This window comes from Odontomachus brunneus, unplaced genomic scaffold (genome assembly GCF_010583005.1).
Source record: "Odontomachus brunneus isolate Ranch 3 - 2012 unplaced genomic scaffold, Obru_v1 Obru_scaffold_038, whole genome shotgun sequence".
Taxonomy (NCBI): Eukaryota; Metazoa; Arthropoda; class Insecta; order Hymenoptera; family Formicidae; genus Odontomachus; species Odontomachus brunneus.
In genome coordinates, this window is record NW_022639488.1 from 2,123,944 (window position 1) to 2,149,744 (window position 25,801).

The window sequence follows — 25,801 nt, forward strand, 5'->3', positions numbered from 1 at the left end:
CTCTCTCTCTCTCTCTCTCTCTCTCTCTCTCTCTCTCTCTCTCTCTCTCTCTTTCTCTCTCTCTCTCTCTCTTTCTCGTTCTTTCCAACGATACTGTTCGCCCGCTCTTTTACCCGGACGAAGTCATGTATGGGACGCACAGCACGGCGCGCTGGTTCCCGGTTGCATGGGGAACCATAAAGCCACGTGATGACCGATACCGCCGTAGCTATTGCGCGTGATGTGTTTTATGAGCTAGGGAGAGTATGCGAACGCGGTCGAGAGCGCCGGCAGAGAGACAGCACGATGACATCGCGATCAGCGCGTCGACGAGAGTCGTAATCGCATCAAAAGGCGCCGAGCCGGTGACGAGGAAATACCTGCGCTCGAAAGGCGATAGGACGTACATTCAGGAAGCCTTTGGGCTTCCCGAATTCCTTCGGCAAAAGCGTGTAAATGTTCCACGTGATGAATAATTTTAGATCGTTAACATTCTCGAGATTATTATCACAATCGAAATTTAAAATCTGAGGCCGTATTCTCGACGCGTATTCGAACGCTAAATTTGATACGCCTTTCTAATTCTCAAATTAAACGATCTTATATGAAACACTTGTACAAAAAAAGATTGGAACTTGAAATAAAAAGGGCGTGTTCGAATGTATGTCGAGAATACGGTCCCTGCTGCAAGTCTCGAAAGTACTAATGTCGTCTTTATATTCCTTGTTCTAACGATAGGGCCGCAAATGCTTTGAAGCATGCAAAAAGATTATGATTAGTCTATATGGCGCTTCGAAGTATCAAGCGTTTGCAGTATCAAGTGGATCTTACTCAATGTTCAACATTAATACTTTGCTTGTTTTCCAGATTTAGAGCGCGCCTTCCTTGTGTTTGATTCTCACATTTCGTGAACATTTCAGTTTACTTCTTCAGCAGATCACCCTGCTCCTTCAAGAAGTGAATTGAAATGTTCATGAAACGTTGGAATCAAACGGTTAAAAAAACGCGGTCCAAACACGAAAAACAAATATTGGACGAAATTCTAAAATACTAAGTTCAAAACCAATTATGTGTAAAAGTGATGCATCATGACGACTACCCAAGTCAAAATTTTGATTCCACGTTAATTCTGCAAATGCCGTTGAAGAACTAATAGAGAATCTCGAGATACAACACTATACATGCGATTGTTTTATCTTGTTTACCACAAATGATTAATGTTATTTTGAACCTTAAAAAAACTTATTTCGTAGATTAGTTAATATTCAATTATCTCAGTATTTTATTCATATTTAATTTTTGTTCTTTATTTTAGGGAGTAATATATTCGGTTGCGGATAAAAATGTGCGACACATTTTTGTTTCTCCCTAAAATAAAGAACAAAAATTAAATACGAATAAAATACTGAGATAATTGAATATTAACTAATTTACGAGATAAGTTTTTTTTAAGGGACGGTTCAACGAGCGATGCGTATATCACGTGTTCGATACGTTATCTGTTGTGTTTCTGTATAACCAAAACATCCAGATCCTTCAAGGCGGTCACGTGACCTTTCCGACTCTTTCCATTCAGTTCCCAACCGGCGAGCGATACGCACGGACTACGTGCGTCAACTATTGTTCCCGCGCGCAATCAAAACATTGCGACCTCCGAGGCGGTTAAGTTTACTTGCGTGCCTCGCGGACTTTTCCGAATTTTCCCAGTCAGTCCCGGGTCGGCGACCGACACGAGCATATCACGCGTGTGTCGGGGTCGAGTAATTAAACTATTTCGTCACTTCTTTCGAATCGCATAATTAGTCTCTCGTTGGCATCGCGTTATTTAACACGTGTATCTTCGGTTTAATCGTATCTACGCGAGTGTCAGTGTCCAGTGTCCAGTACCACAATGGAACAGCCAGGATATTTGGTCGAGAAGCTGGAACAGAGGAGGAGAACGCAGGACACAAGGACGACGAGGATAGCGACGCATCATATATTTCCCAGGTGTGCTATATTTATTACGTTTCCGTTCCGTTTAACGCGCCGAAAGTAAAAAATACCCGAGTCGAAATTTAGGCTGGCATTCATAGCTTATTATCATCTGACATATAATTATAACTTCATTGATTTTTTTATTAATCATCAACTTATATCCGTATTTTTTATATTATTTCGTACCAGAAACATTGGTGTCCAAATATCCATGTGTAATAGTCCATGAATACAAATTTGTAATTAATTATGTTCTCAATTAAAGATCTTAAATAATTTACAACTCTATGAATGTCGGCCTTAGAATATAATATAAATTTTACAAGTGTTGATTTTTTCTGTCTAATAATGCTCCTTCACGATTGCAATTTTGTTTACATCTGTCAATGCTCTTTGGTTTGCGATCTTGTTTACATTTTCTAACGCTTTTTCTCAATGTCTACTTAATCTTTTGCGGAATTTAAATCTTTATTAGTTAACAGCATTATTGGACACATAACTGTTATCTTTTCTTTTACAGCTTTATATCAGCTCTTTTAAGAGCTGATCAAATCTCATCAAAACTTCCATTAACCTCTTCAGTGGTGATTCAAAATAACTACGCGATTTCCCCCAGGGCGAGTTTTTCTTTTTCATATAAACGTATCTACATTTCTTTTCTCTTTACTGTTATTTTCTTTGAGGAATTTTGAAAGATAGAATACAAAGTATATCTAATTTATACTTCCTATGAATTCAAAATATACAATTATTTTTAAGTAAATCAAAAGAGGAATTTAATATTTTTTCATGAAAATTTTCTAGTCACACCACTTAAAGGGTTAAAAAAAAAAAAAAAAAAAAAAAAAAAAAAATTAGGAAATGATGAGATTAAGTCTTATTCTTTTACCCATTCACCAGCATACCAATCCTTGTTAAATAATTTAATATATGCTTATCTGTATAAATTTAATATATACTTATCTGTATAAATTTTGTTCGAATATAGCCAGTTGCCAATCACATATATATTTGCCAGTTAATATATTAATGTATATAATAATGCCACGTCTCGCTCTTGTTGATTATAGATATCCATAACGTATCGACTAGGTTCAAGAATGTACAAAGAATGTATTTTTTAGAGATCTTCCGGTCAGACACTATCATGTTTGGCAACTGGCAAGTAGTTTTTATGCATCGAATGCACCCGTGCGCGCAATTTTTTCGACATTTTTCTCGTGAAGAGAAATGCATCGAGGGAGTTGAATAGCGGCCCTAAAATCCTTTCAAGGTAGGTGCTAAGGTAAGTGATGAGGACGCCGCTTGTATTTCATATTTTGATCTCGTTCTTAATTGAAAAATCGCTTAATAATAAGAAAACGAGCTTTACTAAATAATTAGTTGATCCGAACGACTCGACGACCGAATATTCTCATCTTTTTCGGGATTTGCACAAACGTTGTGCATTCTTTGAGGTTTTTCGGCCGTTGCAAATGGCGATGAACGAGTGTCGGTTTGGTGCATTCGATGCGTTCGGGCGTTTAATTTTTCTCACATTTTCGCCGGGGAAACAAAAGGACGACTTTGATCGCGTTGTGCGTTTCTACACAGAGAAAAATATCATTCTGCTGCTGAGAAAAGTGTCAGTTTATTTTCTTTATTTCTTTTAAATAATGTTTACCTTCAACAAAGGATATTTTTTATAATAGTCCTAAAATATACTCATTGCAAATTTGAGAAAAACTCTATTATGTATTCAAAAGAAAAATATATTCTCTCTTTACGAGAATATATTATAAAATTGTATAATATATATTATATAATATATATTATAAAATTTTAACAAAGCAAAAGTTGATTCGACGTAACAAGCAAACCAAATTCTTGTTCTAATTTCATATTCCCGATTGAAATACTAAACTTATTAGGATCCAGAACGTATTTTGAACAAATTTTATACTTATGATATACTTATGATAGATTTATGTAAATTTATGTAAATTTATGAAGCACTTGAAATAAATAATATTTGAACGCAGTATGCACTTTTCTCTGTGTAGACTTTGTCATTTTGCTCAAAATTATCCGGCCGGCAGTCAATGGATGAAATTCTATAAAAATACACTAAAATGAACAAATATTAAATAACAAAAAAAATAATTAGAATAATTGAAAATAAAAACGAATTTAAAATATTCCTGAACGAGAGTCTTCGAGCTTTTTCAGCATAAAGAAAACGGCAACAAGCGATCATTCGCAGCATCAAGGTAGGTCCACAGCTTATATATCTCGAGATTCTTCATTGACGCTTCAAATTTGACAGAATTTGCAGAGTCAATGTAGAATCAAAATTTCGACTCGGGTATCCTATAAGTTCGACGATATTCGCAGGCTTAACCTAAATTTCAATTCGGATATTGCAATTTGCAAATGTATGTAAAACGAGTAAAATTCAACGAGAAACAAATCGAAAATGGCTGATTCATATAAAATACATACAATGAATCAATCTTATTATTGAATCAGTCTTATCACATAAGAATCAAACATATCAACAATCACAGAACACGAGTATCTGCACTGTGAGGGAAAAAATATCTAAAAAAAAATATTTATTTGGCAGAGGTATGTACTATATCTACTTAAATCCAAATTCTTTTATTTTTAAACAGAATAAATAATTGCTTTCATAAAAAGCTCAAATTTTAAGAAAATATTTTTTTATTTGAAAAATATTTTATGTCAGTATAATAAATATTATTAGTATCCACCGAATAGATAATTTTTAATTCTTAGATATTTTTTCTGTCAATGTAACTAATCAGAACAGAACGCAGGATATACATTACTAAATTTGTAATGTTGTACTGTATAAATGTACGCACCAAGATTGTCTTGATCTATACACAGATATAGTCTTTATTATAAATTCTTTTCAATTATACTATGTTTTTAGTAGTTTAAGAAAAAATAAATTGTCAGTAAGGTTTATCTTGCTAAGAAGAATACACTGAGAAAAATTATCTGATAAAAAATTAACAAAGAGATATTTCCGATCAAAATACCAATGAATTTTTGTATCCGATCAACATTCAATGAGAAATATCGGTCCATAATTTTTTCATCAGTTTATCTGATGAAATGCGATCTATACATCGAATGCACCCGAGCGCGCAATTTTCTCGACATTTCTCCCGCGAAGAGAAATGCATCGAGGGAGTTGAATAGCGGCTTCAAGATCCTCTCAAAGTAGGTGCTAAGATAGGTAGTGAGGACACCGCTATTTCATATTTTGATCTTGTTCCTAATTGAAAAATCGCTTAATAATGATACATAAGAGAATAGGCTTTGTTAAATACTTAGTTAATCCGAACAACTCGACCGAATATTCTCATCTTTTTCAGGATCTGCACAAACTGGAATTACAAACCTATAATTGGAAGCATCCAATGAAATTTAATCGGATATCCTGATTGGATATAAAAATTGATCGGAATTTGATCGGAAATATCCGTTTGTTAATTTTTTATCGGATAATTTCTCTCAGCGTAGTATATTTCGCTAGAAACATAGCAAGTGTTTCAATTGCACATTTCAGTTCCTAAAATATACGTGAGTACAATATTAAATTACTGCAGAATGTCGATCTGTGTCTCGATTACAAATCCTATTTTTACTATAAAATTCTCTCTGTGTAACGTACAGTTATGTCAAACCGAGATTTCTTAATAATTTTTCCCCACCTCCCAAAGCATACATTATGTACACTTTGAAAATACAGGGGTCTTTCAATATCTGTTACATAATATCTGTCGTTTTTATCAGTCGGCTAATCTGACTCTTTCGATGATTTAATTAATCGACGATTAGCGGGCAATAACTCTTAATGAGTTTCCTGCTGAGCGGATGGATTCGCGCGGAGATTTTCCGGTAATTGCGCACGGTGTTGATTTGCTCCGATTCGGTTCTCACGGTGTTTAATCGGCGCCGCGCGGGAAAGAAAGCGTTTATATCGGCAGGTACGTCGTAAGCGCGTTAATTGAATAGCTTACGAACGAGAGGAAGCTTCGTTAGAGAGCTTGTAGGCGGAGATAGGCCAGGAAGAAGAGAACGGTAAGCCGCGATTTTGCTCCCCATCGGCCGATTATAGTGGGCGTGGCCGCGACTTCATGACGGCGGAAAATTATAATTATTACCGACACCGGCGTCGATCACGTTTATTTAGCGGAAAGCTCGCGCGCTCCTTCCTCTCCCGGGCGGGATTAATAAATTGCCAATTCGGACTCGGTTGATTTCAGTTATTATCGGCTACAACACAGCCTCGTTGAGGAGTACAGATGCCGGCGTAATAAATGGGTGTCTCGCGCCAGCGCGCCGCGGCGTAAAGTGTGAATTTTCTACGAGCAAAAAGAAGAGGAAGAAGCAAAGGGAGAGAAGGAGGAGGAACGGTCCGCAAAAAATTATCGCGGCCGTGCGTCGCCCGCTAATCGAATTCATAAATTACGGGCGTCGCACCCCGCACGAGCGACCGATCGTGCGATAATCTCGCTGATTTATCGGCATCGCGCCGGACGCGTGCGACTTTGCGCGATCGTACGGTGATTTCGACGTTCTCGCCGCCGAAGTTGATGTATTGTGCGGACGGACGCGAGAGAGGTGAAACGGGGAAACCTACCTGGGTAGACGGGCGAGGTAGAGCAGAAAAGACGATGTCTCTCGTACGGAGAGGGCTTCCCTCGTGGACGCGTTATCCTCGAACTCGATGACCGGTCTCCCGGCGACGTCCGTGTATCCTGCAACAGACAATCGGGACGATTTAGTGCTTCGAATGCTGTTAATAATGATTCGAACTTGGAACTTAGGTAAGATTCCTTGAGTATTATTTCAGATTGAATATCCTATTCAGTTCTTAAGGATTGAATATTCCTAAGAAATTCCTCCGTATCAGTAGGTCTTCTCTTCTGACAAACGTGGAGATAACTTTAACAACTTATATAACGAACTATAATTATATATGGGAAGAGTCTTACAATCGGAGAAAAACATGATGATGGAAATATATGTCAAACAAGGTGTTATGTACATATATGTGTGTGTATGTGTGTGTGTAAACATTATAAAGTAGAATTGTATATTCAATATATATATGTACATAACATCTTATTTGACATATATTTCCATCACCATGTTTATATATATATATAAACATTATAATGTAAAATTGTAATATTGCATTGTCACATATAATTCCATCACCATATTTTTCTTTGATTGTGAAAGTCTCCCTAATTTTCCTCCTACACAGAAAAAATTTTATAGTAAAAATTACTATAGAATTTTTTAACCGAGGAATAGATCGATACTCTGCAGTTAATTATTCTTTCATTTTATACATGCTTTTATTTTAGCAAATAAAATGTGCTATTGAAAATCTTGTTTCTTAGCAAGATGGACCTACTGACGACAGTCTGTTCCTGCACCACCAGAAACATTATAAAATGGAAAAGAATTTGTGTGAAAAGAACTCTTCCCGTGTATTCTTTTTACTTGTATTTTTGTATAGTGTTCCGCGTGTCATGTATATGTGTTTGAAAGTTGACACGGAGAATTTATTAGATCCACTTCTTGTTGAAGGAAAGACGTTTAAGACTTTAAATATATCGCAATTTTACTCATTACTTCATATGTAATATGATATTATCGTGGGTATAAAATATATGTCTGAGAAAGGGCGTAAAAGTCGCGATGCCTCGTAACCGACTCGTGCGTGTCACACTTTGATACATGTCTTAGTTAATGTCGCGAACGGATACGATGGCGCAACATGAATTATTTCAACGTTGCGGTAAACGTTGGCAGGCGCGGTTGATTACAGAGCATGATTCGATTCACGATGAGCGATTGCCGATCGCAATCTCTCACCCGGTATAAATTATCAAACGACATCCTCTTGGCTGTATCTATCCTCGAGAGTAGGTCATCTCTGAATAAGGTCTTTTTAGTTACGGGGTAAAATATACCGCAGCAGTGACATTATAAACAATTCCCGATAAGTAATAGATAATGCCGAGAGTAACAGTTCATTTTCATCCGCGTTACCGCGGTCGTGACGCCGAGGTCGTAACCCAGCTATATACTTCTGATCATTAAATACAGCCGACGCCTTTTAGCGTTGCTCCGAGCTGATCTATGTTTGAGAACGTAATAGGATTCACAGGATGCCCGTTCCGCAGCTAACGACCGTGAAAGTCAATTACGAATTGATCCCGCGCTCAGTTATCCTCGGAATAATGCGTCACGAGATTGAAAAAACTTAACGTACTCTACACTGAGAGAAAAAAAATATCTAAGAAATTTAAAAAATATTATAGATACACTAATGTATGTATGCGTGTGTATGTGCGCGCGCGTACGCCATATTTACTTATATTAATACAAAATATATCGAATGAAAAAATATACATTTTCGTAAGATCTTAACTTCTTATGAAAGCAATTGTTTATTATATTTAAATAAAAGAATTTATTTAAGAACTTAAGCAAATAGCTATCGAATATATAGTATACTGAGAGAAATAATCCGATAAAAAATTAACAAACGAATATTTCGGATCAAATTCCGATCAATTTTTATATCTAATCAGGATATCCGATTAAATACTTACATACTTAAATACAGGATATTAGATTAAATACTTTCAATTATAATGGTATTTCATCAAATAAGTCGACTAAAAAATTATGAACCGATATCTTTTATCGGATTTCCTGATACAAAAATTTATCGGTATTTTGATCGGAAATATCCGTTTAATTTTTTATCGTATAATCTCTCTCAGAATATTCACCGAATAAATGTTTTTTGGAAAAAATGCTTTTTAGATATTTTTTCTCTTTTAGTGTACGTGAGAGAAGAAGATTTAGAAATGGAAAAATATCTCGCATGTAATCTTTCGGGGATCTTCCTCATATATTTCTCATAATCATAATAAATACTTTAAAGTTTCGTGAACTTTAGTTTATTAAAGTAAATATTTTCCTAATTTAATTATTATTAAATTAAATTTCTTAAAAATTTATTGGATCTAATCCGTTCTTAGGATCTTCTAATATTATATCTCGCACACGTGTGGAATCTACGGAATAAATGATGCCATTTAAAATGAATGAAAAATGCGATTTATTACTTGGCATTAACGGACTGCGTGCACTTGATGTAGTGGCATTGTAAGTGGAAGTTAAGAGAGCTTAATACGCGAGTACATCAGTCTCCTACTGGATAGAGGTGTATAGGGTTTTACGAGACGTGTGTGCGGTTACGACGCAAACGCATCGCGTTGCCAGTTCATAAATACACGCGTAATACCTCGAAGGTCTTCCGAAGGCACTCGCTCGAGGCGTGAATGATAATTCATACTGGCGTTATCTGGCCGATTGCGCGGTAACGCGATAATAACGTCCGATGCCGACGGGTGTAGTCGTCATTCTTTTCTCCCGCGGAGGCCGTCGCGAATTTCGAACAAGTCGCCCAAAATACGGCATTCCGCGACTTCTCATTAGCCGCGTAACGCTGGGAAAGTCGTAATTAACTTCGCGCCGAGCTCGATATGCAGCTATCGACTGATACTTCGTTACAAGTGACAGCGATTGTAGAGAGCGCGCGCCCTAATTTTTGCACGGTGAGTTCCGCTATTATCGTCATTATTTATCGCTCAATCATCCTGATGATGCACAGTGCGTTTAATCCCGCAATTACACACAATCCCCGGGATTATGATAAATGGACCGAGTAACGACATGATTCGCCAGTGTACTGAAAGCTCGATTTCTAACCGATTTGTATCAATCGTATTTCTGATACGCCGTGCTTACTCATCTACTTATGAGTCTTGTACTAAGCATGTCTCGCGCCAAATTACAAGAGAATTTGTATACGCACAATAATAAAATACTGTAACAAATGGTAACGTGTCACATTGCTATTATCAGAAAAAAAAGCAACCTGTTGGGATGAAAAATCAGAGCAGTTTAGAAGTATCAATGTTCGAACTGAATCCTGGATATTCTTATTATCTTAATTTTTAAATAAATATATTATTGTCTTGATTTTTAAATATATATATTAATAATTATTGTCTTGATTTTTAAATATATATATTTAAACTTTTAAAATATACACTGAGAGAAAAAAGATCTAAATAAAAGATATTTATTCGGTGTATGTTGATAACATATACACTTTTGTATTAATGTGTAAAATATTTTTCAAATAAAAAATATTTTAAAACCTGAATTTTTCATGGAAAAATAATCATTATTATAACCTATCTATCATATCAATGACCAATTTTCTTTAATTAATAATTCAAAATTTTACGCGATTGTTTACAAAATGGTAGAAAAATTTTGCGTTTATTTTGACTTAATCTATATTTATACAAGATATGGAAAACTTTCAAGCATCCTCTATATATGTATTGAATATATACAAACATATTATACATAGAAAGTTTCAATATTTATGTTAAAAAATAATAAGAATGGCCAGGATTAAGTCCGGGTGTATTGTTATCTAACAATCTCGTAAATAAGGAAGATCGTGCATTTGATAGTGGTATATGTTTATGTGTGCGCTAATAGATTTGTCAGCGACTTTCTAATTACTCAAACGCTACGACAGCCTCGTCACCGTCTAGCTTGAAGCGCGAACAAAGCGCGTTCGTAGTTCCGCAAATACGTCGGGAGAGATATCCCAGGAATCGCGGAGGCGATCGCAGGTAGATCGCGTGGGCGTTTCTTCCGGGAGTTCCTCTCTTTTCACGCACGACGGACGATCGCATCCGTTGTTGCGTTAATCGAACTGCACGCATCGTTTGCTTATCGCTGCGAGTAAGCAAGCACGCACGTGAGCAAGTCGCATCGAGAGAGTACCGCAATCACGCGCACGCGCGCGCGCGCGACTTTTTTAACGATCGCGCGCTCGACGCTCGCTCGGATTACCATAACCGATCGATTACCAGCGAGATGCCGTGCGAGCGAGAGGGGTTTCCCCCGGAATGAAGACGTTAATCCGACCTGCTTGCTCGCGCCGGAGAGACCGCGTCGCCTGCCGCGCGATGCAACGTACTCAATGCCACTATAATGCACCCTTGCACTCTGACATCAGTGAAACAGGATGGAAAATTTGAGATAATGATTCGTTGACAAATGCAACAAATTATATGTTACGTGTACATCACAAAATATTTTAGATACACTGAGAAAAATTTCGATTCTAGCTGGAAAATTTTAGATAATGATTCGTTGACAAATGCAACGAATTATATGTCACGTGTACATCACAAAATGTTTTAGATACACTGAGAAAAATTTCGATTCTAGCTGGAAAATTTTAGATAATGATTCGTTGACAAATGCAACGAATTATATATCACGTGTACATCACAAAATGTTTTAGATACACTGAGAAAAATTTCGATTCTAGCTGGAAAATTTGAGATAATGATTCGTTGACAAATGCAACGAATTATATGTCACGTGTACACTACAAAATGTTTTAGATACACTGAGAAAAACTTCGATACTAACTGGAAAATTTGAGATAATGATTCGTTGACAAATGCAACGAATTATATGTCACGTGTACACTACAAAATGTTTTAGATACACTGAGAAAAACTTCGATACTAACTGGAAAATTTGAGATAATGATTCGTTGACAAATGCAACGAATTATATGTCACGTGTACACCACAAAATGTTTTAGATACACTGAGAAAAATTTCGATTCTGGCTAGTATCTTGTTAAATTAGCAAACATTTTTTTCGTGCACAATGAAATAATATTAAATTGCAATTAATGAATAGTGATTGCGTAGTGATCGATTATGATAGGAGCCGAAGTAACAATACACGGTGTACCCGTTGAACCTTTATTATATTTGATAGATAAAAGCACAGAAAAACATGAAAAAAAGTAACATGTTATTAGCTCGGATGAGGTTTCTTGCAAGTATATGATATATTCTATTTCGGATAATAAAAGCAATTTTCATTCATAAAATGATTAAAATCGAGCATATGAGTGGATGAGATAAAGTTGATCAATAATTAAAAACCGATAGGAGGACTATAAAGACCTCTTGTCCGAAACTACTAATCAGAATACACATTTTATGTGGCCTTCTTTACTCTACACAACTAAACTCGGTAGCAGGACAAGATGGCCTCGTTGCTACATATTTTGATTATTACAAGATAAAATATACAGATCGTGACGGACATTAACACATAAAAGATGGCTGTCTCTATCATGTTCGTACAGTCAGTCGCAAGAATTAGTTGTCAGAAAAGTTGTAATCTTGAAATTCTGAAATATAGAGTATCTATCCTTGGGGTTTCCCCTACCCAATATCCCATTGCACCCACTGTCTGAAACCGTAATATGAAAAGTCACCGGAGTGTCTCAACATTGGTTATTCCGCATCGCGAGAATTCAAAACCACGAACGTATAAAAACTCCTGGCTAGAAGATGCCTGTCTTTTGGATAATTGAAGATCGCCTTGGCGAAGATTTAATTCGGAATGATAATTTCTAATATGATAAATGTTGAGAATTAGAAAGTCGCGAGACGAATGATGGCTCTATCGAAGAAACCGCAACGACAACACGCAAGAGATCGTGCACGGCGCGGACGCTAAATCTATAACCAGGATATCGAACATGGTAATCGAACGCGTCATGCGCGAGACAATAGGGTCTCTTTCCGGCAAATAATATCCCCGTAACGAAGCCCACTGAAAGACGATCGCGACTTTTTCCCGCGCGGCGCACAAAGCGCTCTCTTTACTCGCGCTTCACTCGCGTTTCGCGCACTCGAGATATCGGCCACGACCTACCGACGATGATCAGCGGATCCGCTCGCTCTGGGGCTCGCGTACACGCGTCTCTCGCGTGTGCTTGCATTCGACGATCGCCTCTACAAATCGCCGATCGTTCATCACCATCGCCTCACTCCTACTCGATAAAGACTCAACGCCGGGCCCGGCTTTTAACGTAAATCAAGCGTGCTTATGGCCGGCGCGACGTCTCCCCGAAGAAAGCCCCGTAGTTCATTCTGGAGGCGTCGATCCTTTCGTCTCGTCTTCCTGGCCGATCGCGAGTAGCCGCGAGGCGCGCGCGTCGCGGCGTACACGCGGGGCGTACGCGCGGTGGGACTCGTGAGAAAGATGAACGATAGCCAGATGGATACGTCAATGCGCGTGCCATTAGCCGTTACTTTTTGGATTTATTGCCCGATGCCCCGTAAATCCCCGTGATTTCTAATTACATGGCCGCGTTTGCCTCCCTCCCACCCACTCTCGCCGGCCATCAGCCGCCACCCGTGGTCGCTGTGGTCCCCACCCGTGTTCGAGGAGCCTTCGAGAAGCCAGCCGTCTCTCTTTCTCTTCCTCTTTCATCTCCTCAACTTCCCACTTGTTCGCGCGGCTCTCCGCCGATCGATTTCTATTAAAATGAAAACGCCGCAACGGGCGGCGACGGCGACCGCCGTGTGTAACGTGTAATTCACGAACGCTTGGTGAGTTATTATCCTCGATTTTGCAGCGGCGGATATTGCGAGCCGGCCGGGAATCGTCGATCTGTGTGATATAGCCGCGATTTAACCACAGATTGATGCCCGATGGATCCAATAGGCAGCTAATCGCTTAATTAGTCGACTGGTTGGTTTATCGAGTTTCTGTGAAAATAATAAGTCGCGCGCTGCCGGCTACTTGAAAGCTCGCGAGGCGCCTGGTTCAACACACTTTCCTCTCTGTGCGCGCGCGCACACCTCGGATGTCCATTTAATCTCGTAGAGATAAGTATACGCTCCCGTCGAGAGCCACAGAAATTAATCCGATGCAGATGAAGCCTGGCTACCAGTTGCAGGCACACGGTAAACTCGCGGATTAGTTTCTATTCTTGGTAAACACTGAACCGAATGCAAGCCTCACTCTGCTCCTTTTGCTCTTTCTTCCGTCGTGCATTCGAGGCGTTCCGATGTCGACGGCTCTTTCGGAGGCGCGTCATTAGTTACGCTTAAACGGGACAAAACGGACTGCGAGAAACGCACGTTTATACACTGAGAGAAATTATCCGCGAGATGAACTGTAGTGGCGACATTTGCCGTCGTGTGCTTGTACATTAATTCAAACTGAACAAAAAAGTTCTCTACCATTTTCCTAATATCTTTGTAGATTTTTAATTATTAATTAGAGAAGATTGGCGGATGGTCGCTCGCGATAATATGTATTAACGTTATCTAATTAATAACTAAAAGCTAAATTATTAGAAAAAAGGTAGACTTTTTTGTTCGGTTTGACCTAATAAACAAGCACACAACGATAGATGTCGCCACTACAACTCATATCTACCATATCTCGCGTGATCATTCATAAATCTTCAATTATTATCTCGATAATTATGACGAATATTGCAAAAAAGTTCTCTACCATTTTCCTAATACCTTTGTAGATTTTTAATTATTAATTAGAGAAGATTGGCGGATGGTCGCTCGCGATAATATGTATTAACGTTAATAACTAAAAGCTAAGTTATTAGAAAAAAGGTAGACTTTTTTGTTCGGTTTGACCTAATATACAAGCACACAATGATAGATGTCGCCACTACAGCTCATATCTACCATATCTCGCGTGATTATTCACAAATCTTCTTCAATTAATATCTCGATAATTATGACGAATATTGCAAAATAGTACAGGACTTTTGTGTTCATTTTAATCCGCATGTCTCCACGAGAGCTCCGAAGATTGTTCTGGAATATGATATTGTGATGTTCTGCATATATGAAAAGACATTTAATTACGACAGAATGTCCATCTATTTTTCGGTTACAAAGTTCTTTAGTAATTCTTATTATTATATAAAATTCTCTCTATGTACAGAGCTCGTCCCACTGCATCGTACGCATTGTTTCGGTATTGTACACACTTCGTCAATTTGTTTCTAACCGATATCTCGAAATTTTACGTTTGAAATTTGTAGACGGAATCTTTTGTTTAATTTGACCCGATCTATCTGCCCACTGCAGCGTTTTTGACAATCTTGCGACAGACACCCCGTACAATCGAATGAGAAGCAGCAGTCGAGCGTAATAGAATCGAACGAGAGAGGTGCGAGATCTTGCAGTCGCGAAATGAGATTTTCAGCGAACACGCTGTGATAAGCGAGTTCGTTGTCGTGCTCGGCCGGGCGTGCGGCAAGCTGACCCCCGTGAGCTCCGACAGGCACGACTCGCCTGCGGATTAACACTCGTTAACTCGCCGAGGACGCTATAATCGCTTAATTAGTCGCCTCGATGCACCACCACGTACTCGTTAGGGTAATCGGCGGTTATGCATCCGCCGCGGCAAGTAGCACCGTAAGTTTCTCGCAATGTAAACCTCCGAACGAGGAAGTTCCACGATCGTAACTTCGCCGCGACAAATTAATGGCCGGCCGGCCGAGAGACATCCTCTCGACTTCGCCGCGCAATGACGGTGGATCATCTGGTCGTTCGCGCGACGTATCTTCTCACTTTCGCTGGTGAGACCACTGATTAATCGATCTGACACGGTATTATTTGTCCGCACTGAAATTGTGAGAAAGTTGTGGAACTTAATTCGTTTCCTGTGAATACTGAAATGTTGGGAGGTTACTGTCATCTCAAGATTTAAATATTCGAATTATTTCATTTGCAACTCCATTATGCAACATTTGTAATGTTATATAGATAGATATGTTGTAGATATAACGTTACACATAGAGAAAATTAAAAGATTCAAAAAACAAAGTTCATAAAAAACCTCAAATATTTTAGTATCCATAGGAAAAAATTAAATTTTGTAGCTCTCGCAATTCATTACGCAAAAGATAGAGGAGATCGAGTCTAGATAGCCACACGGGTATGTTGTTCACGTATTTTTTTTAGTATTTAAAGTCTTGGAAGAAACAGTGGGCATACCAAATCGTGAAATATAATCCTTTTAGAAAAGTAAACTTCTCCTGAGTTTTATTAAAATTGGAATAATATTACAATTAAAAACTAATTTAGTAGTAGCAAAGTAAATTTACGAGCCTCTCGAAATTTTATATTAATATTCTCCAGTGAATAAAGTTAAACGGCATGTTACTAGCTAAAATGAAGTTTCTTGCAAATGTACTCTGGTTCGGATAAAAAAGCAATTTTCATTCATAAAATGATTGAAATCGAGCATATGAGCGGACGAGATAAAGTTAGCCTATAATTAAGGGTTGACAGGACTGTGAAGACCTCTCGCGGAGACTATCCGAAATTACTAATCAGGATATATATTTTCTATGTGGCCTTCTTTACTCTGCACTACTAGGCAACCACATTCGTTAGCAAGACAAAATGGCCACGTTGCTACATGTTTGTATTTCGGTTATTATTAAACAAAATATATGGTTAACAAGATCGTGGTGAACATTAACACATAGAAGATGGCTGGTTGGTTCTATCATTTGTACAGTCGATCACAACAATTAGTTGTCTGTGAAGCTGTAAATTCTGAAATATAGGACATCTAGCTCCGGTCTCCCCTAAATAATTAGTACACTGATCAGTACTGCTGTTGCAATCCTCTCTAATTATTGATTGCTACTGAATACTGCTGCGAAATATCCAAACATTGCTAATCGAACATTCGGAGCTGCAAACATCTTAAGTGACGCGTAAAGATCAACGACGTTGTCTTCTAGATGAGTGTGTCCACAGTAATGTGGAAAAACCACCTCTATTAACCTTGAATCTTTCACCTTTCGACAAGCCATCGACTTCTGCATACCGGTCGTCGATCATGCGCGATATATGCTCCAGGTGTTCTAGCCAATTGCAGCAACGTATGGATATACGTGTTTCGATCCTTGTATACACTCGATGCGCACATATCGCGACGCTAAGATGACGTTAACCACGCCCCGGCATTATCTTTCCATCGTGACCGTTATTGAGAGACCATGGGAGAGATTGGCCGGCCAATTAGTAGGCGGCGGGATAGATCTCCGTTAGAAACGCGCTACCGAATGGATCATTAGCCACGTGACTAACTCACAGATAGACATAATTTACGAACTTTCACGGGAGATGCCCCAATCTCACGACGAGAAATGACTCTACACCCTTGCATGGTGCATTCTAATCAGAATCGACGTATCGGGGAAAGCTTTGGGAAATTTCTACGCGGGGTGTCGTTTCGCTTTTGTCGTGTCGTCTCGCAATTGTTCGTGACAAACTTGATCGAAGCACGTGGCGCAAGCTTCATCGTCGCGCGCGCACGCGCACGTACGTGCACACACCGATACACACTCGAATCACACATGATTATGGTTATCACGCGAATGATTGAATCGAGCGCATTAGCCACGCACGAAGCGCGAGTATGTACGCCGCGTACATTCTATATCGGCTTGACCGTGCCGGCAGAACACTTTGGGATGAGATCGAGAGACGAGGCCGCGATCCCGCGATCTTTACGACCGCGGCAACCGCATTCGCGCGACTGAGAGTCAAGGCTGCAGCTGTAAAGTCTGTATTTACTCCGTAACGCCTGTGCATTACCGGTGATTTGTAAACTTACTGCAACGACGTCTCTGCGTGTCGACAAGCGTCGGAGGTTAACACGACACACATCGTGGGTAATCCTCTTTTTTGGAAAGAGCTTTTAGACACAAAATGGCATGTAAAATAATCTCTTTATCCGGGACTGAATTCGCGACGCTGAATCGGTGTGAAACAACCTGACCTATTACTCTTTGAAGTGTGTGTCGCACAGAGTAAGATTTTTAGATATTTTTGGCCGATATTCTAGATTATGTTTTAAGTTAAAATTTACAATATTTTAATTAAAAGGAATTACACTGAGAGAAATTATCAAATAAAAATTAACAAGTGGATATTTCCGATCAAAATGCCAATCAATTTTTATATCCAATTAAATTTAATCGAATACTTCCGATCATAATGGCATTTCATCAGATGAACCGATCAAAAAATTATGAACCTATTACTGCAATTTTAGACAAAATTGTAAAACTCGTAACTTCTTTTCGTAAGACTCGTAAGAACTTATGAGTAGGTCTGCAATTCTATAAGGTTCTATTCTGTATGTCATATGATAACTCGTAAATATCTACGAATTTTTTTTTTTCGTAAGCTACGATTTTACGATTTATTCATATATTTGCTTAAAATTGCAGCATATATTTCTCATCGGATGTTTCCCGATTGGATACAAAAATTTATTTTGATCGATATTTTAATCGGAAATATCCATTTGTTAATTCGTTATCGAATGATTTCTCTCAGTGTAGTTTATTAGTTTTACTAAATTTTTAGTAGTGTTTAATAGTGTTTTACTAAATAATGAAATTATTGAGAAAGTCAGTATATATATATATTTTGTTCAATTCTAATATAAAATAATGACCAAAAAAAATGTTAAGGAAACTTTGGCTTTTCTACTTAAAGTCGCATGTTTGAGACATTATACTTGAGTTTGAGAGAAAGCAATGATTGGTTTAACTAAAATTATAGTAATTTTTGGCGTATTTTTTGCTTGTTCTAACGCGAAAATGATAGTAGCAATTAATATATATAAAGTTATCACTAGAATTTAATAAAAACTAGTTTCCATAATTTACAGTAATTATTTCTCTATGTGATTATAATTACAAATACCGAACATTTTTTTCTCAATGTATACTTCTAACCAGAACCTATAATTACTTTGCGAAATTGGACTGAATCCCAATTAGATTTCAAGCAATATTCTGTGTGGGATCTCTTGTTCGATTCTAATGCAAAACGAAGATCAAAGAGAATATTGGGAAAGCTGCGAGTGTTTTCTACTTAGAATCGCACGTTTGAAACATTACACTTGTAACCAGAACCCGTAATTATTTTGGGGAATCGTCCCGATGAGAAATGTTCCATGCGAGTGAAGCGTGAAATCGCGGCAGACTTTTTGTCGACTCGTGAATTCCCCACGGAGATTCTGTGCGCGAGTCACGCGCCCGACGACACGTTTCGATCTCTTGCATACTGGTCGCGCGAATCTTTTCCCCGCGAACACACGCGGCCGATGTCGGTTTCGCCTAGGAAATAAGATCGGCGCACAGGCAGGGTTTCGAGGAGCGACTCGTTGCGCCAGTGCAGATCGGTGTGATAAGAGCGCTCGATAACGGGGCTTCGGCGGGTGGGCGTATTTACGTTTGCAGAAGCGATTGAGAGTACCTCCCGGTTATATGCCGATCGGAGATCGCTCGATGTAAGATTATTCGGATCCTTGTTTACGAGCGCAACATTGTACGCGGGGACGCGGGTAAATAATTCGATAAAGATGCGCCCCGATCTCGAGCGTAGATGTCGAGGTATCCGGGCGTGGTCGTGGCGTAAACAGGTTGGCCGAAAGTCCTGTCTGCGATCTACGATGAGATCTCTTTGACAATTGTCGGAGTGAAGCTCCTTTCTTCGACAAAATGTTGCAACTCCACAATATTCGATATTTTAAGTATTTCACCTGATTAAATTTTAAAATGCGATTCCCTCCGTTGAGATAAAGTCTGAGCTAACTGGAAAGAAAGGGTTGTTTGTTCGTTCACTTTGAATTTACGGCAAACTCTTGCATTCTCTATCTCTCGTAATTAAAAATATCAATAGCGCAAATCCGACAAACACGAAGAGAATTTCATAATGCATTAGGAGACTGAGAAAGTACACGAATGCAGTCGGATTCGAATGCGCGACTGTATTTTCAACTCGTAAATTGCGTTTCTATCATCGCATAACGCACTAAATTTCTACGAATCAGACGGGAAAAATCAGTCGGCGACTTTGTAAGATTTAACAGCCATTTTATGAGCGCGTTAATGCTCACGAACTTGTTATAGGGAGCGGCTAAATATCATCTCTGCTAACTCGTAGATCTTGTTTGCTAATAATAAAGAAGTCAACGGTAAAGTCGAGAGCTTGGTAACGAACGGTTCTTTCTCTCTCTTTCTTCAAGTCTCTCTCTCTCTCTCTCTCTCTCTCTCTCTCTCTCTCTCTCTCTCTTTCTTCTGGGTACTCGAATATCGATATTTACGATCCTCTCTGATTATTTCCGATCGAGCCTTGGAAGCATTAGGGCATTAGTTACCGCGTAGCTGCTGGTCAGACATTACTTACGTCCACTTGGACATTTCTCATAGCAACCGGTCGAATACGCAGCGGCGGTTACTACTTGCATTCCTCGCCGCGGCGGGCGGCGTACCCGCGAGTGCATTTACTACTTTCCCGCGCCGTACGAAGCGTTGACGTTTTAGGATAAAGCGTAAAGTGTCACGCGCTTGCCAAAGCGAACCAATTCACCGCATCGTACATGTACTATTCAGCGTTCGTTAAACGTGCGCTGACAACAAAATTGCACAACGCACGCTAACGTCCTAATGAATATGACAATTCGATCACGCTTCACGGTTCAACTGTGACTGCCGCTGCAGTTTCAAATTACTCCACATCTTATAGAGGAGGAAAGTATACTGTGCAATCGCTTTTCTTAACAGTAAAATGATGTCCTGTGTATATACTACTGTGTCCAAAAAGTAAGACCAATTTAAAATTTTTTTTTTTAATCTTTATTTATTATCCCAAATCTATTTCGTCGCCTTCAAAGTAATCCCCCTCAGACACAATACACTTATGCCAACGTTTTTTCCAACCCTCGAAATAGTTGTTAAAGTCGATTTCCGGAATAGCCTTCAAAGCTTTCTTCAATTCAGCTTGTATCTCTTCAATCGAGTCAAAACGGTGTCCCCGGAGCGGTCTTTTGAGTTTAGGGAATAGCCAGAAGTCACACGGTGCTAAATCAGGTGAATATGATGGTTGTGGAACGATATGGGTCGAATTTTTAGCGAAATGGTCTCGAAGAACCAATGCAGTGTGAGATGGCGCATTATCGTGGTGCAAAAACCAAGAGTTGTCTTTCCGGCCTCTTTTTGCGAATAGCTTCACGCAAACGACGCATAATTTGACACAGATGTCTGTCACAGTGCTACCAATTTAGAAAAAAAATATTTCTGACATTCAATATACCCACGCAATTTAACTTGAAAGTTGGTCTTACTTTTTGGACACAGTAGTATAACTTCAACTATACAATATATCCAACAGATGTACAGCATTTTGATACAATACACGATTGGGGTCCTCCCGATGGACGTAATCAGCGCAATGGGGAATTCGCGGCGAGTCGGTAAATTGTACGAAACGACGGTGTACGGTCGACGGTGATCAAAAGCGCATTGATCACTCGCAACAGGAAGGAGCGACCCGAACCCGGGAGAATTATCGATTGCGCATCCTTGTTGCGGGTCTAATCTGGGATTGCGGTTACTACTTGCATTCCTCTCTGACAAATCCGCCAAGTGCATTTATTACCGCGCGGGTCTGTGCGCTAATAGTGTCTTAAAGCTACAAGTCTCAAAAATCAAAATCAGCGATATGCGCGCCGAGATGATTAATTAAGTCCCATCAATATCGTATTGCCTGACGCCGCGAGCCGATTAGAAGCCGCGGATCTCCACGCGAAGAAATTAGTCTCGAGTATCCCCCGCGAGACTTTTTCACGGTGACTGATAAACGCATTCATCTGCTCGTGCATCGTGATAAGTCTGCCGCTAACTGCGGAATCATTTTCGCCGGCGCACGCTCCGGGATAGACCGCGGCGGTTCGCCTGTGTTCTCCATTAGAAACACCGCTACTTGAAATGTCTACGATATATTTTCGCAGTTATCGCGTATCATGTGCGTCGCCAGACGGAGATTGTGCGCCTGAAATAATGGCGTTTCTAATACGGGATACGGCGTTACACGCGGACGATTTGCGCGCGGCAAGGTAAACATACACACGCAAGTCCCGCCTTCAACAATTAAGCCGAAGTAATGAGCGTAAATCCGCGGTAGCGACAAGCGAGTTGATCGCGAGTGCTTGGAACGAAAACACGCGAAGCAGCTTGTATTTAATTAGTCTGATAGTTCGAGACGAAGGCGCAGTCGGTCGCTCCTCGATCTACGCTTTCGTGGACGAAACCGGGTTCGCGATAATGGCGTAGACCCGCGTCTTTCTCGGCGCTAGCAACGACATTGGCACAACGCACAGCGGGGACAAATGGAAATTTACTGCTCAAAACTTGTTACAGACCGTAATTCTCATAGAGATGCTGAAGTCGATGGCGAACGATAACGTAGAGATTCGATGTCGATAACGAGTTTCATTAACACAATCACGCTATCCTTTCCGTATTTCTTGTATACACAGAAGTAAACGTAAGTGCGTGTTGCTTTGTTTTACCAATTCAACGGATAACCTAATCACGTACACATGTGTAGAAATCTTTCTGCAAAAATTTTTCGATATTTTTAAGCTTCTTAATTGAGATGCGAAGATACAGCAATATTTTTCAAAATTTTTTTGTTTTCAACATCCATACTTCGCTTCAGTATGTATAAACTGCGAAACTTTTGAATCAGACAAATATTACGCTAACTGACAGCTTGAGATTTTACATTAAAAATTCTTTTCTCGTTTTCATCACAGATTGAACAATACTCCTATTTATTTTTACACGTACTTTCATTACGTAAAGGCATTTTGTACAAATAATATAACGTAAACTTTGCAGAAAGATGTCAGTATACTGTTGGTAAAATTTTCAGCATCCCTTTAACCGATCGAGAAGAATTTTTTTTTAATTAATCGTTAATAAATTTCAAAGTAATCGAAGTGGAGCTCGAATTTTAAAAAAAGCTTCCTGAAATTTGCAATATTAATAACAATCGTATAATAAGCAGCAATTTTTCTTAAAAAAACAATTTTTCAGAAAAAAACCGTTCTTGTTTTTTTTCAGCGATTTAAAAAAAATTTGTTTTAACTATATTTACAACTATCGATAATTTTCTACTTCTACCAATTAACCAGCTAGACAGTCGCGTTTCGGAGCGCGGGGTGGCGGCGGTGCAATTAGTGCCGCGGAAAATCTGCACGGCGGTTAATAACGCGCCGGCCGATAATCGGGCGAGGCGCGCATCGATCACTCGGCAAAAGAAGAAGCATTATCGATTGGCCTCGGCGAAACCTTACCCGCGCCTCGCGCTGTAGCCGCGGCGATTCCTCTCCTTCTGGGATCTGGGTCGTACCCTGAATTCTGTCTGCGTGCGCGATATCTACGATTACCGCGTAATTGCCTGCGTGGCCAGGCTGCGGCCTAAAGAGCAGCCTAAAACGAGAACCGAACCCGTGATTATCGAGTATCGAAAATTATAATGCTCTCGCGTCGTCCGGCGTGCATCGCCGGTATTAAACGCGGGATGAGAGGTATGATCTCGCAGCGATTTTTGCCGGGAAAGCGAAGCTCGTCGTGTGTGTGCCATGTGCACGCCAGCCGTAACACGGTAGAGGCTTTACGATAAACAGATCCACGACGCGCCGCTGTGGATTACGCGTTGAAGTATTAATCTTCGGCATAACGTTGCCGCGCGTGCTCAAACACCAGCCGATATTTCCAGATTGCGCTTTTATCGCGCTGAATGATCCACAATAAATGCTGTACACGGAGAAAAATAATTTGCTGGCTCAGCAAATTTTCTGCTAGTCTAGCAAAGTCTTTTCGTTATTATATGGACAGCAAAAAGATTTGCTAAGAGTATTAATCATTATTTGCTGGATGTAATTTGCTGAATCTACAAATTATTTTGCTATAAGAACAATGATGGATTTATATAAGCAGTTACAGTTTTGCTCCGACAGTAAATAAATTTGCTAATGATACATTATTTTGCATCAATAGCGAATTAACGTGATTCTTAGAACAAATATACTCAACAAATTTTTTCTATCTTAGTAACGAAACTACTTCTGCTCTAATAAAAATAATAATTAAAAATAATTTGTAAAATTAGTTATGTTAATTAAATTTTTTTTATGCCACTACGAATATGCAGTAGCAACGACGATTTTGCTAAAAGAGCAAAATTATTTTTCTCCGTGTAAAGATTGGTCAAGCGGCCGATTTTTCTTGCAATAATCGACTGCGATTGGCCAATTCTTATAATTTACGATACTTATTGTAGACCAGGCCTAAACGTGGCCTTAATATGGCCTAAACTATATTTTTTGGTTGTTTCAATAAGAAGATAATAGCAATAACATACATATAATATTATTATTAGATGTATTATTATATGTATTATTGTAATATTATTATTACTAACAATTGAAGTACAATTGACTGACAAAATAGCTGTATCATCATAATTTGTAGTAATTATTTCTGTATATGATTATAGTTACGAATACCAGACATTTTTATCTCAGTGCGTAGTGATATGTACGCATATTCAAAGATCTTAATACAAATCGCAATAATTTATCTGCGAAAGAAGACCATATGCTAGTGAAATACAGTCTACCGGTAACGTCCTATAAATCAAATAATGGCCGCGTACCTTAACTGCTATCGATAATTTTTACGTATCGCGGAAAGAAGCGCGGTGCTTCTCCCATCTCGCGTCGCCGTGGCCGCCGTGGACGACTCACTGGGATGAAATTCCCTTGGAACGTGAACACTACACGATTTCAATTTATGTCCGCTTGTACGCGCTTGCACTCGGCTCCTCAGAAAGCCGTTGATTTGTGGCGGGTGACGCGAAAGTATCCAGCGCCGTAAATTAGACTTATTTCGCGCTGTGTATGTGCGCGCGTGCGCGCCCGCGTTTCTTCGCGGGATTCAAACTTCATTAGCCGCGGATGGCCGGTGTAACGGGCAGAAGAAGGCGGAAACTAGAATCTACTTAATCTGACTGCGTCAATTCTAATGCGCGGTACACATTTTCACGTTTTTGTCCCGGACACTCGGTTCGCGCGATATAGCGTTGCTATTCGTCACGAGCTCGTTGCCAGTCGCTCGACTAATGCTTCGACGTATCCGAGCGGAAAATCAGAATTACTTCGAGCACAGCACGAGCAACATCGCGCCTCGTACACGATCTCTCGTACGACACGCGCGAATTTATCTCCCGCTAAGGCGGAGTGTCTGTTCTCTTCTCTCTCTCTTTCTCCCTCCCCTCTCTCTCTCTCTCTCTCTCTCTCTCTCTCTCTCTCTCTGTGTGTCCGTCTTTCTTCCTCTTGAATGGAGTTTTCACTCATCTCTTTTTCCAAAATTCGCGCTATCAAGCCAATTTGCGTCTTCGCGATTTATATCTGCAGACCACATTTACATTTGCGTTTCGTTACGTTACTCGGTAACATTTGTGCACGTTTCACTATAATTTGCATCTCTTTGAGAGCGCGGCGTTTACTTTCTAAAATTTACTCCTTATAATCGTCGCGCGCACGCGCACCCGTCATGTCGCGCGTACGCGCGCGCGTTTCCCGTATACTTTGCGAGTGCCGGTCTCCGCGCGGCAGATCTCTGGGATTTTCTAATTTTCTCACATCGCGATACAAGCGGTAAAGACGTAATTACATGCATCGGGTAATCGGGATCCTCGTAATAATACGAGGGAGACACGATGATCGCGCAGCGTAACGAGCCGTTTCTAAATCGCTGAAATCGGAGTGTTTCGCCCCGCTTCTCGCGCTTTCGCGCTCGCGCATGCGCGTGCCGTCGCGTAGTCCGCCGCGCACCACTCGCGACGACGACGCTCGTTTGGATCACACGGTTTATCGCATGTCGAATATAACGGATGTGCGCCTCTCTTTTTGTGCGCTTGCAGGCACGTACGGCGCCGGCCTAGCCGCGCTTCGAGACCCATCAAGTAACAAT

The 25,801-nt window shown here is 39.7% G+C and overlaps 2 protein-coding genes across 3 annotated transcripts in view; one reads left to right on the forward strand and one right to left on the reverse strand.

Annotated features, from left to right (window-relative positions):
• LOC116844005 overlaps positions 1 to 25,801 on the reverse strand; it is a 493,975-nt gene that overhangs the window by 158,262 nt on the left and 309,912 nt on the right. Inside the window, exon 7 of the mRNA XM_032815042.1 lies at positions 6,614 to 6,731. Coding sequence (XP_032670933.1) covers positions 6,614 to 6,731 — 118 coding nt within the window. The remainder of the gene's footprint in view (positions 1 to 6,613; positions 6,732 to 25,801) is intronic.
• LOC116844008 overlaps positions 1,647 to 25,801 on the forward strand; it is a 189,148-nt gene continuing 164,993 nt past the window's right edge. For both annotated transcript variants that reach the window (XM_032815047.1, XM_032815046.1), the window contains exon 1: positions 1,647 to 1,968. In XM_032815047.1, the coding sequence (XP_032670938.1) occupies positions 1,871 to 1,968 (98 nt within the window). In that variant the 5' untranslated portion in view covers positions 1,647 to 1,870. The remainder of the gene's footprint in view (positions 1,969 to 25,801) is intronic.